Source organism: Lepus europaeus, chromosome 21 (assembly GCF_033115175.1).
Source record: "Lepus europaeus isolate LE1 chromosome 21, mLepTim1.pri, whole genome shotgun sequence".
Taxonomy (NCBI): domain Eukaryota; kingdom Metazoa; phylum Chordata; class Mammalia; order Lagomorpha; family Leporidae; genus Lepus; species Lepus europaeus.
This window is the reverse complement of record NC_084847.1, coordinates 1,663,696-1,676,668: the sequence shown is the minus strand read 5'-3', so window position 1 is coordinate 1,676,668 and position 12,973 is coordinate 1,663,696. Positions and strand designations below refer to the sequence as shown.

The following is a 12,973-nucleotide window of genomic DNA, read 5'->3' as shown; positions in this document are numbered from 1 at the left end:
GCCCTCGTTTTCAAACGCGCCCGGCGCTCCCATTGGTCGCGCCGCGGGGCCCCGCTCACCCCGCCCAATTGGCCGGGCCGGGACGCGAATTCGAACGCTGGCCGTTGATTGGCGGAGCCCGCACGCCCGCCCCGCCCCCTGGGTCCCGGGCCGGGGTCCCCGAGCGCCGCGGCGGGTTCGGAGGTTCGCTCCGGGTCCCGAGGCGTGCCCAGCGCTCGCCGCCTGCTGCGGTGCCCACAGGGCCCCAGGCACGGGGCTGGGGTCTCGGTCCGTCTACCCTGAAACGTGGCCTCCCCGGCCCCTCCGCCTGCGCCTCTCCGGAGCGACCCCCGCCGCCGCCCAGCAGCTCTTCCCGGAGGGCAGGGCCCGCGGGGGCCCTGGGATCGGGCTCCCACCCACCCCTCCCCTGGCAGCCCCTTCCTCACGCTCCCCGCACCCTCTGGCGACTCGGCCTCGCGGGCGCCAGGAAGCCCCAGCGGCCCCGGGCGGGAAGGGCGATGCTGCCCGCGCGCGGCCGGGGTCGGCTTGGCTGGCGCCTGGAAGGCGGTGATCACGGCTGCGACAGTGTCCCCGGTTCTCGGGTCGCGCTGCAGGATGAGCCGCCCCTGGAGGGGGAAGCCGAGCTCGCGTCTGTCGGGCTCGAGGAGAGGGAGCGGTGCTGGGGGCACAGGGGCGTCCCCTGCGCAGTCAGGTGGGGTCGAAGTGGGAGCCCCTGCTCAGGACAGGTCGGAGGTGTGCTGACGTGTGCCAGGCCTGTGGGTCACTCTTCCCGGGAGCCCAACGGCCACCTGAGGGCACACCCAGGCCCAGGGGACCCGGCCAGCATTTCGGACAGCCGCCCAGGTGCGGTCGGTCTTTAGTGTGGGGCTCCCCACCTCTGCTGGAGGCTTCTGGCCGTGGACAGCCGCCGAATCTTCAAGTCAGCTAGCTCCCCTGGGAAATGAGGCCTGGTGCAGGGTCCCGCGCAGCCCCCGTGGCCCAGGAAGGCCCGGGAATCCAAGTGCTGCGTGGGCGAGCAGACAGCAGACGCCTGCTGTCCCCGCAGCCCCGAGGTAAACCTGAAGCTGGGGTTCCAGCGCAGGCAAAGCTGCACTTGCAGGTGGTGCACCGAGCAGCCAGCCTCACGCGTGCGGCCACCTCGTGCCTGTGCCGTTCCTGCAGACCCTCACCCACGGGGAAGGGCACAGCCAGGCCCAGGACGTGCTCCGTACCTGGCCCTGAGGGAGGTATGGCCGAGGGACAGGATGTGAACGGGGCACTAGCACAGAGCTGGCGTGGGGCACGGAGGGGTCACTCTCGGGAGAGGACCTGCGGAGACCACAGCCCACTGCAGGACTCGGTTATCCCTGTGCACTGGTCTCATCTGGCCGCTGAGCCACTGGCCCACCCTGCTAGGGAACTGCGTCCGGGGAGAGCCTCGCTGAGCGGCCTTGCGCACCCCTGGGCCAGCTGGGCACCAGGGAGTCTTTATTACAGCAGGGCAGGGGCTGAGGGAGGGGCTGAAGAGTGGGACGGAGGTGGCGTCTGCCCACGCTGGTCCTGGCCTTGTGTGTGGTACATGGGGTAGGCGACGCTCAGGAAGATGTCCTCCAGCGAGACCTGGCTGATGGAGTAGTCGTCCAGCTGGTACACTTTCTTAGCTGCCTCCAGAAGGCCAAACACCTGTGGGGAGGAAGCGCCCGCTCACCTGCGCACCCAGAGGGGACAGGGAGATCTGGCCGCGGGGCCGGGGCCAGCACCCAGGGGCCCTCGGCTCCTGCAGAGCCCCTCTCGAGAAGCCAGTCTCTGCTTCCTGCTGGGAGTGTGGCCAGGACAGAGGCCTGGCTGGGCCCGACTCCCTGTGTGACCTTGGGCACGTGGCGCCCCTCTCGAGCTTATCCCGAAGTCCCTTACGTCCCATGAAATGTGCTGAAGGTTACTACGGACACGGCCAGGGCACCGCAACACCAGTGCACAAGACCACCCGAGAGACAGGACCTCGGTCACCAGGGTGCTCACCTTCGCCCAGCTGAGGTCGTGGCCGGGCAGGTGGTAGTGGACCATCCCCTGGTGCTCATCTTCCAGGACGCTGCCTGCACAAAGGACAGGCGTGTTCCTGTGAGGAGGGGGCCGGGGGCCAGGGGAGGGCGGTCCGGCCCCAGGGATCGAGGATGTGGGAGAGGCAGAGCGGCCGGGAGAGGCTCAGGCAGGCCCAGGCAGGCTCGCACCTGGGAAGGTCAGGTCCACAAAGGCCTTGAAGTCCTGCAGCGCCTCCTGCTGCCCTTGGCTCCGGATCTTGGCCTGCAGGGAGTAGCCGCTGCCGAACTTGCTCTTGAGGTGCTGCGGGCTGCCCAGGCACTTGAACTGACCCTGCACCATGATGGCCAGCCGGGTGCACAGGGCCTCGCACTCCTCCATGCTGGGGACAAGGGGGCAGGCCTGAGACAGCGCTGGGGGCGCCGACGCCCGCCCTGAGAGCAAAAGTCTTGTGTGGACAGGAAGGCGCCGACGCCCAGGCCAGGCCGCTCCCAGTTCAGAGCATGGCCCGTGGGCAGAGGCTGGGAGTCTCCTGGTCAGCTCCGGGCACCTCGGGGGCCCACCCTGCCCAGTCCGCCTGGCTCTTCTACGGACGCACAGGGACACCCCGGCTCTACCTGTGGGAGGTGATGACGACGGCCTTGCCAGACTCGCGGGCCCGGGCCACGGTGTCCCAGAGCAGGCGGCGGGCCACGGGGTCCATGCCCGTGGACGGCTCGTCCAGGAAGATGACCGCAGGCTCTCCGAGGAGGGCGATGCCCGTGCTCAGCTTGCGCTTGTTGCCCCCACTGGAGGCAGAGAGGGAGAGGTCAGGGCAACTGGTGAGCATCAGCCTCCACAGTGAACCCCGAGTCCAACACTGGTCCCTCTGCTCTGTGCGCGGGGAGGGGCGGCCTACAGAAACAACCCCATCGCCTTCACCCCAGGTTGAATGGGGGCTGCATCTGTCCACTCTGTGTCCATTCCCAAGGATGGACAAGGATTGATCCTGGCGAGCACACAGCCGAGGAATCTTCTGTGAGGGTCTTTCTAGGGTGGGGAACGCTCTCTGTGCACAGAGGGCACAGGACCATTTAGCAAGCTTTTTTTTTTTTAAAATACATAGAGCATTTGCTGTGTGTAAGGCACTGCTCTAAACATTGCAAGTGCAAACTCCTTTGATCATCAAAGGACACAGGGATACAAGAAAACCTGTGGAAACTGAAGAGCCAAGGACATCATCCTCTGATCCTGAGCCCACTCTGCCAGAGGTCAGAGGTGTCCCGAGCTTGCCATTCCACTGTGCACCTCCAGGGGCGCTGCGCTCAGTGCAAGGGGCCCTTTAGGGCCCTAGCAACAGTAGCCTGAGGACCACGCCAAGTGTCCCAGCAGAACACCTGAAATTCAGGTGCCACAGACACAGCAGACTGGGGTAACTGTGGGCTTAAAACGCAAGCCGACCAAAAACGGGAAGCCCTTCATCAAGTGGCCCTGTCAGGTAGATAACGCCCCTGTCCATCTGCTTGTCCTCAGCTATAGCAACACCTCTGCCCCCGGGGTGGCCCCACAATGTGCCTGGGAGCCCAGGACCAACAGGAAGCACTGCTCTGGGGAAGCTGAGGCACGGGCCCTTTCTTACAGGGGAGGTACGGCTCCTCCAGCACTCCCACCTCCCATGCTGGTGCCTGGAGGTGGGGTGGCCAGGGGAAGCCCCAAATCTCACCTGTAGGTCTTTACTAGCTTGTCAGCATCCATGTGCAAGACCAAGTCCTCAAGAATCTGGTCCACACAGGTGCTGATGTGGCGCTCGGGAATGCCTCGGATCCGGGAGTACATGACCAGTGTCTCACGGCCTGTCATGAAGTTCAGCAAAGCATCAAACTGGGGGCAGTAGCCAATCCACTTCCGCACCTGGGATGAGAACACGGAGGCGCTTCAAGGAAGGCCACGTCTGCCAGGTTAACCACGCCTGCTCCAACACAGGCACAGGCTGTCTGCCTTGGCCTCGCCCAGCGCAGACTCCTGCCTCCGCCTGCTCATTACCCAGGCTTGCCACATGGCCCACTTCCCCACAGTGGGCCACGAGTGCGGGAGCCCAGGCTGCAGCTCTTGCTGCCGGCGTCCTTCAACAGGCACTTTCTGGGGAGCGCACTGGGGTGGAGGGCTTGCCGGGCTTCTCCTCCTGCGGTCACCCCCAAAGTGTCCACTTAGTGGACTTGCTTCCTCCCCCCGCAGAAATCTTTGATATTTGATGTGACCTGTAAATAGCACACAAAGGCCACCACTACTGGGGTCTCCTTCCCTGGGGGCGGCCACCCACTTCCCGGACTTCAGTACAGTACAGGCCCTTGTGAGGCCCAGGGAGGGGCTGACTGCACCCCCTCCCCGCAGCTACCATTCTGAATGTGCTTCTCTAATCCAAAAGGTCTTCCTGCCCCTGCCTACTTTAACCACTACTCAGTTACCCAGGGAAGCTCTCTAGATTTTACATAGCTATCGAGCGGCAGCCGTGGCCCCGAGGTTTAAGCTGCTGTTTGGACGCCTGCACGCCACACTGCAGTACCAGTCTGAACCTCAGCTCATAAGACTGTAACTCTGCCTTCAACTACATAAATCTTTTTAAAAATATTTATTTGAAAGGCAAAGTTACAGAGACTGAGAGAGGTCTTCCATCCACTGGTTCACTCCCCAAATGGCTACAGCAGCCAGAGCTGGACAGGCCAAAGCCAGGAACCAGGACCTTCATCGGGTCTCCCATGTGGATGGCCAGGGCCCAAGCATTTGAGCTATCTCTGCTGCTTTCCAGGCACATCGGCAGGAAGCTGGATCTGAAGTGGAGCAGCTGGGACTCAAACGGATGCTCACCTGGGCTGCTGGCATCACAGGCCGAGGTGTAACTACTATTTTTGAAAAAATAATCAACTTGTTTTTCCTCGCTTTCCTTCTTTTCCCTCTTCCCCTCAAGCAGCAGGACAGCCGCAGGGTGGGGAAGATCTGACAGCGTGCGGAGTACAGAACTACCAGAGCGTCTGTCTTGGGGAGGAGGAGGAGGACGGGCCCACACAGCTCAGGCCAGGCTGCGCTTCCAGAACGTGGCTTCCTGGGGACATCCCTGTCTCTGGCGCCGAGCCAACAGCTGAGAAAGACACAAAGGACTGGAAAGATACTTCAAATATTTCATCACAAAACATGAAGCCTGCTGGTGGGCGGTCTTCACTGTGTTACTTTATTTTATTAAAGATTTATTTATTTATTTGAAAGTCAGAGTTACAGAGAGAAGGAGAGGCAGAGAGGCAGAGAGAGAGAGTGAGAGAGAGAGAGAGAGAGAGGTCTTCCATCCACTGGTTCACTCCCCAATTGGACGCAACAGCCAGAGCTGTGCTGATCTGAAGCCAGGAGCCAGCAGATTCTTCCAGGTCTCCCACGCGGGTGCAGGGGCCTAAGGACCTGGGCCATCTTCTACTGCTTTCCCAGGCCACAGCAGAGAGCTGGATCAGAAGTGGAGCAGCCGGGACTTGAACCAGCAGTGCCCATATGGGATACCAGCACTGCAGGCGGCGGCTTTACCCACTACACCACAGCAACGGCCCCTACCATGTTACTTTGACGTTTCTTCTAATTCTATTTCTATTTTTAAAAATCATGAGTTGATACTAAGTTTTTTGTCAAACGCCTTTTCAGCATCTAGGGATAAATATAATGATTTATTTTGGTGGATTTTATATTTCTGGACCTAACAATTCTGATATAAACCTGACTTACGCTTTTTTATCCTTTTGACATAATACTGCATTTGTATAGTAAATATCTCAGAGCTGACCTGGGGTTCATTCTAGGTGCTGCCTTGTCTGTTTTATTTATTTATTAAAAAGATTTATTTGGTCACTTAGAAGTCAGAGTCATATATAGAGAGAGACCTTCCCACTGTTTCACTCCCCAAATGGCAACAGAGGCTGGAGCTGGGCCAGGTGGAAGCCAGGAGGCTGAAACTTCACCCAGGTCTTCCATGTGGATGGAAGGGGCCCAGGCACTGGGGCCATCTTCCACTGCTTTCCCAGGCACACCAGCAGGGAGCTGGATCAGAAGTGGAGAAGCCAGGACTTGAACCAGTACTCATATGGGATGCCAGTGTAACAAGTGATAGCCTACCCCACTGAGCCACAATGCTGGCTCATGCATTTTATTAAGATTTATTTTTTTATTTTATTTGAAAGGCAGAGTTACAGAGAGAGAGAGAGAGAGAGAGAGATGGGGGGTGAGGGAGGGAGAGAGAGGGAGAGAGAGAGAAAGCATGCTTCCATCCACTGGTTCACTCTCCAAATGGCAGCAATGGCCGGGGCTGTGGCAAGCTGAAGCCAGGAGCTCGGAGCTTCTTCTGGGTCTCCTACATGGGTACAGAGTGCCACGCACTTGGGCCATCTTCCACTGTTTTCTCAGGTGCATTAGCAGGGAGCTGGACCAGAAGTAGAGCAGTAGGGTCTTAAACAGGCACCTATATGGGATGCTGGCCTCGTAGGCAGCAGCTTAACTCACTGTACCACAATGTCAGCCCCAGCATTTTTTTTTTTTAAGTTTATTTATACTATTTCTTTTCATTGTCTTGAAAGGCAGAGTTATACACACACACACACACACTCTCTCTCTCTCTCTTTCTCTCTCTCTCTCTCTTCAATCCACTGGTTTACTCCCCAGATGGCAGCTTCCAGGGGCCAGCACTGTGGCACAGCAGGTTAAGCTGCTGCTTGTAACGCTGGCATCCTATATTAGATGGAGTTTGACCATATTAGTTGGCTTTGACCTGTCCCAGCCCTGGCTGTTGTAGCTACTGGGGAAGTGAAACAGATTTTCCTTCTCTCTCTGTAACTCTACCTTTCAAATAAACAAAATAAATCTTTTAAAGATTTCCTTTCTCCCCAGATGGCTGCAACTGCCAGGGCTGGGCCAGGCTGGAGCCAGGTGCCTGGAACTCAACATGGGTTCCCTCGTGTGGGCAGCACGGGCCCCAACACTTGGGCCATTCTCCAGTGCCTTCCCAGGTGCACCAGGGAGCTGGCTCAGAAGCAGAGCAGCCGGGACTTGAACTGGCACCCAAATGGGTGCTGGCGCTGTAGGCGGCAGCTTATCCTGCTACGCCACAAAGCCAGCCCCTCCCCATAAATAAATCTTTAAAAGAAAAAAAGAGAGATGATGTTAAATAAGAGGTAGATGCAAGTATCATAGTTCCAAAGGAGCGGTCCAGGATGGAGACATGGATTTGGGGTCAAGATGAAACGGATACGCGGAATTTTCAGAGATGAGCTCTCACCCCAGTTCCCTCCCCCGAGTCCTGTGTGACACCCCTAGGTTTGTCGTAGTCATACTCACTCTCTCTAGGTCAGAGCTGATGCTGACACCCCTGACAAAGGCCTCCCCAGAAGTCACTGGCTTCTCCCCGGCCAGCATTTTGAAGATGGACGTCTTCCCAGCTCCATTGAGGCCGAGAAGGCCAAAGCATTCCTTCGCTTGGACAGTGAAGGACACCTTGTTCACAGCCACCACGGGCACCTTGTTCTCATAGACCTGAGACACACGAGAGAGCAGACGGTTAGCATGCCTCGGCGCAGCCCAGGAGCTCACTGTGCTCACCGCACTCTGTTCTAGCACAGGTCCAAGCCGCCTCAGGGCTCTCAGGGCTCGGGGCCTGTCCTGCACCCAGGCTCAGTGCTGCCTTCTCCTCTCAGTGCTATCCCAGCAGGGATAGGAGGGTTTCTCCTTTGCCACTGTCCTTCCATGCTGAGAACGCTGGTTTCCAAGATAAACTCTTCCATCCCCAAAGCATACTTTTGATATTACAGGAAGGTTTGTTTAAGTTTTAAACTAAAACTATAGAGAAACAGTAAGACTAACAACCTTGGGGGAAATGTTACCAAGATCCTGGATGTTGGAAGGCTCTTAAAACGCTCAGGGGCACGAGGCAGGCTGAGGCCCCGGCTCCTGCACAAACTGTCTTCCAGATCCTGGAGAGCTGCTACATCAGGCACAGCCTCCCGCTCCCACCCCAGGCCTCTCGCCTCCAGGGGGCCACACGAGAGCCGGTAGAGGACTGAGTTCCTACTTTCTGCCTGGTACACAATGTGTACTGTGATCACTCCCAGAGGAAACCCCACGGGGAGTCACGTATCTGAGTCACCCGCCAACAGCCCAGGCCCATGGGCAGGGCCAAGCGCCTGCTGGTGCGTGACCCAGAGGGAGAATGTTCTTGACTTTTGACTTTACCTTTGACACTTCCTTAACAACCAGGGGATTTTTCTTGCACAACTTTTCCAAATGCACCTTGATAGTTTCTGCTTCCTTGGCCACATCTTGGTCCTCAGGTGCTGACGGTACACTGAACAGCACTGCCTGCATTACCAAGACACGGGCACGAGATGGAGACTGAGGGAACCGTGAAGCCCACAGCATCCCTGGGAAGGCTGAAGGTGTCTGGGCTGACCCTGGTTCTCATGGACACACACCCCCCCCCCCCCCATCTCAGGAGCAGCTACGGCCATCAGGAAAACTTCACGCGGCATCGACTTCGGAGGAAAACTAGGACTTACAGCCTGGGGATATCAAGATATAACAGTGGGGCTGGCACTGTGGCACAGCAGGTGAAGGAAGCCCCATCTGCAGCACTGGCATCCCATATGGGCACTGGTTTGAGTCCCGGCTGCTCAGCTTCTGATTCAGCTCCCTGCTAATGCACCCGGGAGAGCAGCGGAGGAGGCCCCAGTCCTTGGGCCCCTGCACCCACCCGGGAGACCTGGAAGACGCTCCTGGCTCCTGGCTTTGGTATGGCCCAGCCCTGGCTATTGTGGCCATTTGGTTAGTGAACCAGCAGATGGAAGACCTCTCTCTCTCCCTCTCTCTGTAACTCTTTCAAATAAATAAATCCATCTTTTACAAAAAGCTTTAACAAAAGCTCATTTTCTGGGTTTCCTTGAACAGACTCTCTGCTTGCTCGGCTCGTGGAGCTGGAGAAGAGTAACCGGCCTGAGGAAACTCGGTCTTGTTCCTGCGGTGCTGAGGAGCAGACCCTGGAAGCACCACAGATGACCAGCATGGAACGAGGGCCACAGGGGCTCAGCCGGACTGTTCTCCTTCCCGGGAGTCTCTGCAGCCTGCCCTCGGACGCACTCACCGAACTCGGCTTCCCGCAGAAGTCAGAGAGCCTGGCTCTCAGCGTCCAGAACGCGCTGGTTTCAATGAGGAACAGCAGGATGATGTACACGGGTCCCGAGACAGCCAGGGCGGTCAGGTACTTCCCTATCCCCAGAGACTCCCAAGCGTAGATGTTCTTTTGGACCACATATTTTTCTGCTAAAATGGGGTAAATAGATGTTTAAAAACTTTGGGTGATTTTCAAAGCAATTCCTCAACTGTACATCTAGTAGGTAAATTCCTATTACAACAAATATAGTTTAAGAGAAGTGTTCTTTTCATCATCGCTATTCCCACATTGCAGATGGTGGTCAACAGCGACATTTTGTTTTCCCTCCTATAATTAATGTTCTGTAAAAACAGTGCAACAAAAAGACCTCTCATGTTGTGTGTGATAAATATATATGATTTTTGTCAATAAAAAAACTAGGTGCCAGTGTTGTAGTACAGGGAGTGCAGACACCACTTGTGACACCAGTATCCCAGACTGGAGCACTGACTCAGGAACTGGCTGCTCCACTTCCTGTCCAGTCCCCTGCTAATTTGCCTGGGAACACAGGGGAAGATGGTCCACGTGCTTGGGCACCTGATTGGGAAACCTGGGTGGAGTTTTAGGCTCCTGGCTGCAGCTTGGCCCAGCCTTGGCTGTTGCAGCATTTGGGAAGTGAACCAGAAGATGGAAGTCACTCCCTGTCTCTCCCCTTCTCTCTGGCTTTCAGAATTGCAAACAAATACATCTTTGGAAAAAAAATAAAAGACTTCATCCTGTCCATTTGACAGTTGAAATATAAGTTATATATATGTTTAGGTCTTTTTTCAATCAATAATTACCCTGCAACTTCAACTAACCACTCCTGTAAAAAAAAAAAAAAAAAAAAAAACTTAGGAGCCTCTATTCTCTTTTTAAGCTGGTCTGCCTTAAAATTTTTTACAGTATTTTAAAACAGGGTCTGGTATTGTGGTACAGAGGGTTAAGCCACCACCTGCAATGTCAGTATCCCATAAAAGCCCTGGTATGAATTCTGGATGTCCCATTTCCCATCCAGATTCCTGATAACGCAACTGGGAAAGTAGTGAAAGATGGCCCAAGTCCATAGGCCCCTGAACCCACGTGGGAACCTGGATGGAATTCAAGGCATCCAGCTTTGGCCTGTCCCAGGATGGAAGCTTTCTGTTTCTGTTTCTCTCTCTCTCTCTTGCCTTTCAAATAAATAAATCTTAAAAAAATAAAATTAGGCCAGCGCCGCGGCTCAGTAGGCTAGTCCTCCGCCTGTGGCGCCGGCACACCAGGTTCTAGTCCCGGTTGGGGCACCGGATTCTGTCCCGGTTGCCCCTCTTCCAGGCCAGCTCTCTGCTGTGGCCTGGGAGTGCAGTGGAGGATGGCCCAGGTGCTTGGGCCCTGCACCCGCATGAGAGACCAGGAGAAGCACCTGGCTCCTGGCTTCAGATCAGCGTGATGCGCCAGTCGCAGCACGACGGTAGTGGCGGCCATTGGAGGGTGAACCAATGGCAAAAGGAAGACCTTTCTCTCTGTCTCTCTCTCTTACTGTCCACTCTGCCTGTCAAAAAAATAAAATAAAATAAAATAATACAATAAATATACATTCATTGCAAAAAGGAGAAATACATGAATTAGAAAGTAAAGGTGCTTTTCCATTAGCCAAATCCAATGTTATAATTTTATGTAAAATTCTTCTACATTTTCTAGGTATTATCTTTTTTTTTAAGATTTATTTAGGTTTTTGAAAGGCAGGGTTACAGAAAGGCAGAGGCAGAAGCAGAGAGACAGAGAGAGAGAGGCCTTCCATCCACTGGGTCACTCCCCAAATGGCTGCAAATGCGCTGAGGGGGCTGTTCTGAAGCCAGGAGCCAGGAGCTTCTTCCAGGTCTCCCACGCAGATGCAGGGACCCAAGGACTTGGGCCATCTTCTACTGCTTTCCCAGGCCACAGCAGAGAACTGGATCAGATGTGGAGCAGCCAGGACTAGAACCGGTGCCCATATGGGATGCCAGCACTGCAGGTGGTGGCTTTACCCACTATGCCACAGCACTAGGTCCCCTAGGTATTCTCTTTTGAAACAAAAAAATGGAGTGATACTATGCATTAACTTCTCCAATGTACTTGTTTCATCTAATAATATATAATGGACATTGACATATAAGAACATAGAGATCAAAATCATTCTTTTTGATGCCTGCATCATTTTATCTTGATGCTTATACTGTAATTTGCTAATCAGTCTCTTTTGGGTATATATGTAGGTTACAACTGGCCATTAGTATTTGTGGGATTGGTTCCAGGTCTCCCTGAATGTACCAAAACTGTGGCTGCTCAAGTATCTGATATAAAATGACATTTTTTACATCAAGTCATCTACCATAGGCGTAAGTTCTGCATCTGTGGAGTCAACCAACCATAGGTAGAAAATATTCAAAAAACAACTGTCTACTAAACATATATAGAATTTCTTATCTTTTAAATGATACAGTATGACAACAATTTACATAGCATTTACATTGTATTAGGTATTATCAATAATTTAGAGATGGTTTAGAGTACACGGGATGGTATGGGTGGTTACATGCAAGTATTATGCTATTTCATAAAAAAGGATGCATTTTATGTGAACTGTATCTCAATGAAAATAAATTCCATTTATACTACTCGCAAGACTCAAATGAAAATACAGTAATTCCACTTATTCTACCCACAAGCTTCATTGCACTCAGCCTGGCTCAGGTTCTTGACACTACAAAACCTCTGTAGTTCGAAGTTGTAATACAAGTTGCAGAAAGCCATCCCCAGGCAGTGGCCCGGGAGTGCGAGGAATGCGTGATCCAGGTTCTCCGAGATTGCTTCATAGCCCAGGTCTGAGAGGAACAGAAAATAGTAACTTCACTTGACGGAAGAGAAAAGCACATCCTTGGGGCTGCTGATGTGGTGCGGTGGGTTAAGCCGTGGCCTGTGATGCTGGCCTCCTGTATGAGCACCGGTTCAAGTCCTGGCTGTTCCACTTGTGATCCAGCTCCCTGCTAATGTGCCTGGGAAAGCAGTAGAAGATGGCCCCAGTGAATGAGCCCCTACTACCCACACAGGAGTGCTGGATGGATTTCCAGCCTCCTGGCTTTGGCGTGGCCCAGCCTTGGCCGTTGTGGCTTTCTGGGGAGTGAGCCAATGGACGGAAGATGCATCTGTCCCTGTCTCTGCCCACCTCTATCTCTCCCTTTCTAACTCTTCCTTTCAAATAAACCAACAAATAAATATTTGAGAAACATATCCTTGGGGCTGGTGTTGTTTGTGGTGCAGCATCCCACATCAGAATGCGGGTTTGAGAGTCCCGGCTGTTCCACTTCTGCTGCAGCTCCCTGCTAATGGGCCTGGGAAAGCAGCGGAAGATGGCCCAAGTGCTTGGCCCCTGCACCCACCTGGGAGACCCTGAAGAAGCTCATGGCTCCTGGCTTCGGATTGGTGCAGCTCCGGCCATTGTGGCCATCTGGGGAGTGAACCAATGGATGGAAGACCCCCTCCCCATCTCTGCCTCTCTGTAACTTTGCCTTTCAAATAAATAAAATTTAAAAAAAGAAAAGAAACAATGACTCCAAGATAAAAGCCAGGGCATGGTAAAGGTTGAGGTGACTGTGCTCCTGTTCCCCAGCTGGGGATCTAGAGTCCCAGCCTCGCCCTTCCCTAACCACCCCCTCCTCTCCCCCCACCCCCACCTCCAGGCTGTTGTAGGCTTCTGGGGAGGGAACAAACAGATGACAGTTCCCTCTGTCTCTCGAAAACTTTTCTGTAAAA

At 54.5% G+C, this 12,973-nt stretch overlaps 2 protein-coding genes across 2 annotated transcripts in view; one reads left to right on the top strand and one right to left on the bottom strand.

The window, feature by feature from the left end:
• RNPS1 (RNA binding protein with serine rich domain 1) overlaps positions 1–12,973 on the top strand; it is a 426,882-nt gene that overhangs the window by 273,035 nt on the left and 140,874 nt on the right. The gene's annotated exons all lie outside the window — the stretch shown is intronic.
• LOC133751046 (ATP-binding cassette sub-family A member 17-like) overlaps positions 56–12,973 on the bottom strand; it is an 86,632-nt gene continuing 73,714 nt past the window's right edge. Inside the window, exons 23-34 of the mRNA XM_062180923.1 lie at positions 11,887–12,045; positions 9,151–9,333; positions 8,251–8,372; positions 7,360–7,554; positions 3,719–3,906; positions 2,634–2,804; positions 2,208–2,398; positions 1,999–2,072; positions 1,559–1,662; positions 1,212–1,308; positions 437–605; positions 56–348 (exon numbers count right to left, since the gene is read on the bottom strand). Coding sequence (XP_062036907.1) covers positions 56–348; positions 437–605; positions 1,212–1,308; positions 1,559–1,662; positions 1,999–2,072; positions 2,208–2,398; positions 2,634–2,804; positions 3,719–3,906; positions 7,360–7,554; positions 8,251–8,372; positions 9,151–9,333; positions 11,887–12,045 — 1,946 coding nt within the window. The remainder of the gene's footprint in view (positions 349–436; positions 606–1,211; positions 1,309–1,558; positions 1,663–1,998; positions 2,073–2,207; positions 2,399–2,633; positions 2,805–3,718; positions 3,907–7,359; positions 7,555–8,250; positions 8,373–9,150; positions 9,334–11,886; positions 12,046–12,973) is intronic.